Genomic DNA, 5,162 nt, shown 5'->3' with positions numbered 1-5,162 from the left:
TTCGTGTGTGTGTACGTGGCGAGGTTGGGGGTGTCCAGCACCTCCCTTTTCCCCATTGGCGGTCGTTCTCTTTGTCGCTGCTGCCGCCGCTGGTACTTTGCATTCGTCCATTCCCAGTGGGGCAGTCCAAGTGTTTATTTACATTGTTGGTGCGCTGGTTGGCTTCGGGGCATAACGTTTTTTTCTTCTTCAGGCCTTTCCTTTTTTTGTTGCGGGGAAATGGGGGGAAGGAGGAGGAAGAGGAGGAGATAAGGGGGCGGCTGGTGAGGGAGGGCCGGGGTTGAGTGCCCCCAACTTCATTTGACCTCCCCCTCGGGTGCACAACCCGCCCGTTTTGAGTACATTACTTGATGTTCCACTCTTTTTCAGGTTTTGCGGTACAGGATTTCTCCCTAAAGGATCTTGTAAAACGGACTGTCTCTCCCCCCCCGGGGTAGAGTCCCTCTGATTTGCCGCACTTATGTACTCTACTTTTGTACTCTACTTTAGTCCAGGCATGCAGGTGTTTCGCAGGGTAGCTGCCACGGGCGAAGATATACCCCCCTGTTTCACACATCATACAATAAACCCATCTACAGCGTGCTTAGCTGCACATTTCCTGACTGTGTAAGCTAGCCGTTGTAATTGAGCCGCGCATCATATACATTAAAGAACCTGGACTGTACAGGAGATTTGGTGGTTCACGAACCCTTCAACCAAAGAATACAACTTATAAGCCCTCCTCTTCCGCTCCCAGGCGGAATGCCTCAAAGGCACAAAGGAGAAGTCCGTCCCCTTTGGGGGCCTTCAGGCGGTGTGGAGCCTGAAGGCAAGGCGGGGCGGGCCGCGGGCAGCATGCCACACCGACCAACATCACCGCACGTCATACAAATGCAGCACTCTCCATCTTTTTTTACTGAATAGAGTTTTTTTTACGAAACCTCTCGTCATGAAGTACACACTCATTGTCAAGCCTGGACAGGTATGTAACAAATACACACAGCTCCATTGCCCGCCGCTGTCATCATCCGCGCGCCTTTTTTTCCAAGCGGCATCGTTTTATTCACACATAAACATACACACATACTTGCAATAATACATGCATTGAACTCAAACACAGCACATAACCCCATTTCGTCGCGCATGTGAGGAGGTGTGTGGGGTATATGCATACTGGCGGCGATATGAGTGGAGCTCGCACACATACACTGGTATTCGCAAAAAAAGAGATTCTCGCTGTAAAGCGCATTTACCTCCTTTTTTCCCCTGACTGACATAACTCACATTTTTTGCGCACAAGCACGCATAAGCATATTTGCACAAGCAACGTGCCTTTTCAGCAGATGCACATAGCTACACATAGCTATCCAATGCGATGAAAGTGCGGAAGGGAAACTAATTAAAATGTTTGCGGGAATGGCCGAGTTGTGGATAGGTCTGCCTTCTATAATGGGTCGTGCCCCCTTTCCCTCTTAACCTCAACAATCACTAAACCTCCCTCCCTTCCCCCCACATACACATTTCCCCCCCACCACCACCACCAGCACCACAGTCCTCCGCGCCTGTACTCTGTCCCCCCCACAACCAACTGCCCTCTCCGCTCCGAAACCAATTACCGCCGAGTCGGCGAGAATTGGCTCAAGTTTTTCCTCGCTAAGTCATGGTTGCAAATGTAAGCCTCCGTGCTTCTCCTCGTCCCCCGCTCTCACCCTTCCCCCCCCCACAGTGACATGTGGGCTCTTATTTGCATCCACCGCCTGGCTCACGTAGCTTGCGCGGTGGTTTCACTCCTCCAGGTGGCTCCTGAAGGACTGCCCTCACTCTGCCCACCTGATCCCCGATAGGCGTGCGCTGGGGCACTCGCTACTTACCTCTAGGTCGTAGTAGTCGTGGTGCACAAAAGAGCCGCAAGCACCCCTGTCAAACGCAGCTCACTAGCGGTCGTGGTTCGTGCTGGCCATGTGGCTCTGTGGCTCTGTGGCCCTACTCACATTGTCCAGATAGTCCAGATACTTTCTATTATAGTCTCCACGCGGTCCTCAAATGCCCTCTCCACCTCCACCTCCACATCCACATCCACCTCCACCTCCATCACCATCACCACCGGCGAGAGTCCCCCCCCCGAAGGGATGAACTAAAGGGGTTCTTCCCGTGTAGGGGAACAACACCTCACAACCGGTTGCACACAACACCACACCACTGACTCGCAGATACACGCAGTATACAGATCATCTCTAAAGAAGCGAATGTGCGCTCTAGTCGGTGACAGCGACGTGGCTAATACGGCGGCTTCCTCAGCAAAGCATGCAAAGAGCTAGACGGGAAGGAACTAACGTGGATGTGTCTCGTCCAGTCGTACAATGCAGTATAAGGTACGTGCAGTACATCGCTTTCCCGCTCCCCCTCCTGCAGCCGCCGCCGTCACATGTTCCGTCCCCTCAACGCGCACAAGTGGCGGGAGCATGTCGTACACACTCATCATGACACCATCCGTACACTCATTCGAAGCCTCAGGAGGTACTTCGCTAAAAGTACGAGTGAGCTCATACCTGCCCACCTGCTAGAGACACACTCACGCATACATACATACATACTTGCCCCGGCTTGCGCCGAGGGGGCCCAGCTACGTCCTCAGCAGCGATCCCCCCCTTGCAGCCCACCCTGCTGCACTATTACTACTGCTCCTCCTCCTGCTCCTGCAGGTTCTCCGACCCACCCGGCCACATCACCGACCACATCACCACATCAGCTGCCGCTGAATGGAAACCGCTGCGGCTTGCGACCCTGCAGCGACCTGTGTGCGCTTCTTGCGCGCGCCACAGACATCCCGCCACCTCCTGCCGGGCCCCACCACCACCGCTGGCAGGGCAGTAAGCGACCAAACACCTCCTCCTGAACTCCCTGTCGCCTGCTCCGCATAGACACTTCTTCTTCTGCTGCCCTCCGCCACCCTCATCCCGCGACCAGACCTGGAGAACAACCGGAAACGAATTTCACAACGGTCAACCAACGGAGTACGGCAACCAGCGACCGGAAGACACAACCGCCAAGCCCAAAAAGAAACCCAACAACCAAAAAACCAATGCTCTTTCTCTCCTCAACTTCTAATTCATCAGGTCAGCCCTGGTCAACCAAACTAATTTCCTAAAGGCCCTTGAATGCCGTACAAACAAACAAACAAACGAACAACAAGCAAAAGCCGACACGGACTGAATATGTGTGTGTGGTGTGGCGGTGGTGTGTGGGGGTGGGGAGTAGAGTACAATCCTGCCTAGTGAAAGGAACAGCTGCACCAACGGGTGGCGGGCCGCGGCTAATCGAGATCGGGACAGTTGGGGGCACTTGACTCGTCCACACCGCGGTACAATTTGCCTCCCCCTCCTCCCTTTCCACTGCTTCAATCGGCTGTAGCCACCGCCACCAGCTGCTGCTGTCGTACTGTTGGCAAGGCCGCCGGCGGCGGTGTTGGCGGCGGTGGCGGCGCCGGCGAGTGGCGCAGATGTGAGCCCGAGGAAAGCCGGCTCGAACCGACGGCGCCTTGCAGCGTGTGGCGACGGGCGCCGACGGCAATGCCCGCCGCCGCCGCCAGCCCTGAACTCAACTCCGGTGCCATGTACGACGATTGTGACGGCGACATTGCCGACGATCCCGCCAACACTACGGGCCCTATCAGCGGGCCGTTGCCAGGGGAAGAAAATTGCCGTACGCCGCCGGCGGGACTTTGAAAACCGCCGGCGACGCCGCCGCCAGTCGGCGAAATGAACATCCCCGTGGCGCTGATAAGACCTTTGGGACTTGAAGGAGCTCCGAAACCACCACCATTTCCCGTATAACTTGGCTGACGTGAGCTTGGTCTGCTGGATCGTTGGTTTCCAAACGGTACGACAGTATTCATGCCATCCACACTCTCGCATATGGCTGCCTCTGCGGCACAGCCCATCGGCAGCCCCGCCGCCGTCGGCAAATTGCCCGCCGCCGCCGCCGCCGTCAGCACGGCCACCGGCGACGCCAGGCCTGTCGGCCGACTGCCCCGCCGCGCCGCCGTCGCCATCATCTCCCCCTCTAGCATCGCCGCCGCCACCGCGTCGGGACTATCCTGCACGGGAGCCGCCGGCGCGTTGACCAACCTCCCCCGCCCGAACAAGTGCGCGTGCGGCCCCTCCGCCTCCGCCAGGCTCGTCCAGTCCAGGTCCTGGAAGAACGGGTGGCTGCGAATGCGAGCCGCCGGCCACCTTTCCCGAGGATCCCGTACAAGTACGTGATCCAGCAACAATTGGCGTAGTGCGGGGGGAAGGCCGCAGTCCGGGGGCAAGTCGGGGGTTTCGGAGCCGCGGGCCCCATATACCCGACGAATGACGCGCTGCGTGAGCTCCTGTGTGGGTTTTGATTAATGGATAACGAATTCTGGATGTGAGGAAAGGTGGGGAGTTGGCCGGATGTGATAACAAACATACATGTCAATTTAAAACACATACACACACCCGAGCAAGCCCTCTTTCCCCCTCTCCCCCCCCACTCCCCGGTGATCATCACGCACCTTAAGGCTCCATCCAGTCGCCAGCTCCACCATCATAAGGCCCCACGTCCAAGAGTCCACAGTGATCGTGTACGGCTCCGGGCCGCCGCTCCCGCCACCGCTGCTGTGCTTCCCCCCCTTCGCTGTACTGCGCTCCAGCCAGGGTAGTACCTCCGGCGCGAGATAGGCCCGGGTGCCGGCGGCGCCGCCAAACAGCCCCGGGCGGTCCGGCAGGCAGGGGGTAGCGGCGCCGAAGTCCGTCAGTCGTACCCTTCCCCCCTCGCACACCAAAACGTTGGAAAGCTTCAGATCTCGATACACGTACCCGGCTTCGTGGAGGGCTACCAGCGCCTAGCGGGAAAGAGGGAGTGTGGGCGTGTATGTATGTATGTATGTATGTATGTATGTATGTATGTATGTATGTATGTATGTATGTATGTATGTATGTATGTATGTATGTATGTATGTATGTATGTATGTATGTATGTATGTATGTATGACGTTGATTACACTGTGGGCTGAAAAGCCGGGGGCCCAGGGCCGAAACACAGCGCGGGGGGCGGGTGCATACGGCTGGTTAGTCTCATGCACTCCGCCCCCGGGTCAGGCCGCACGGGAAACGACGGCCGGCACGCAACAGCGCTCGTTTGGCGCTCCAACTAGACGG

At 57.1% G+C, this 5,162-nt stretch overlaps 2 protein-coding genes across 2 annotated transcripts in view; one reads left to right on the top strand and one right to left on the bottom strand.

The window, feature by feature from the left end:
• Positions 1 to 928: 928 nt before the first annotated feature.
• Positions 929 to 2,875, top strand: VOLCADRAFT_99694 (uncharacterized protein; the record flags this gene model as incomplete). The annotated part of the gene is made up of 7 exons (XM_002958392.1): positions 929 to 961; positions 1,100 to 1,132; positions 1,524 to 1,651; positions 1,706 to 1,775; positions 2,190 to 2,227; positions 2,392 to 2,516; positions 2,682 to 2,875. 7 exons carry the CDS (start codon positions 929 to 931, stop codon positions 2,873 to 2,875), a joined length of 621 nt encoding a protein of 206 aa, XP_002958438.1.
• Positions 2,876 to 3,376: 501 nt separating this feature from the next.
• VOLCADRAFT_99693 (uncharacterized protein) overlaps positions 3,377 to 5,162 on the bottom strand; it is a gene marked incomplete at both ends in the record, with an annotated part of 7,241 nt that continues 5,455 nt past the window's right edge. Inside the window, 2 exons of the mRNA XM_002958373.1 lie at positions 3,377 to 4,351; positions 4,517 to 4,846. Of these exons, the coding sequence (XP_002958419.1) occupies positions 3,377 to 4,351; positions 4,517 to 4,846 (1,305 nt within the window). The remainder of the gene's footprint in view (positions 4,352 to 4,516; positions 4,847 to 5,162) is intronic.

The sequence above is a fragment of the Volvox carteri genome (genome assembly GCF_000143455.1).
Source record: "Volvox carteri f. nagariensis unplaced genomic scaffold VOLCAscaffold_93, whole genome shotgun sequence".
NCBI lineage: Eukaryota > Viridiplantae > Chlorophyta > Chlorophyceae > Chlamydomonadales > Volvocaceae > Volvox > Volvox carteri.
Note: the sequence above shows the minus strand (reverse complement) of the source record. Positions and strands in the feature narration are given on the sequence as shown.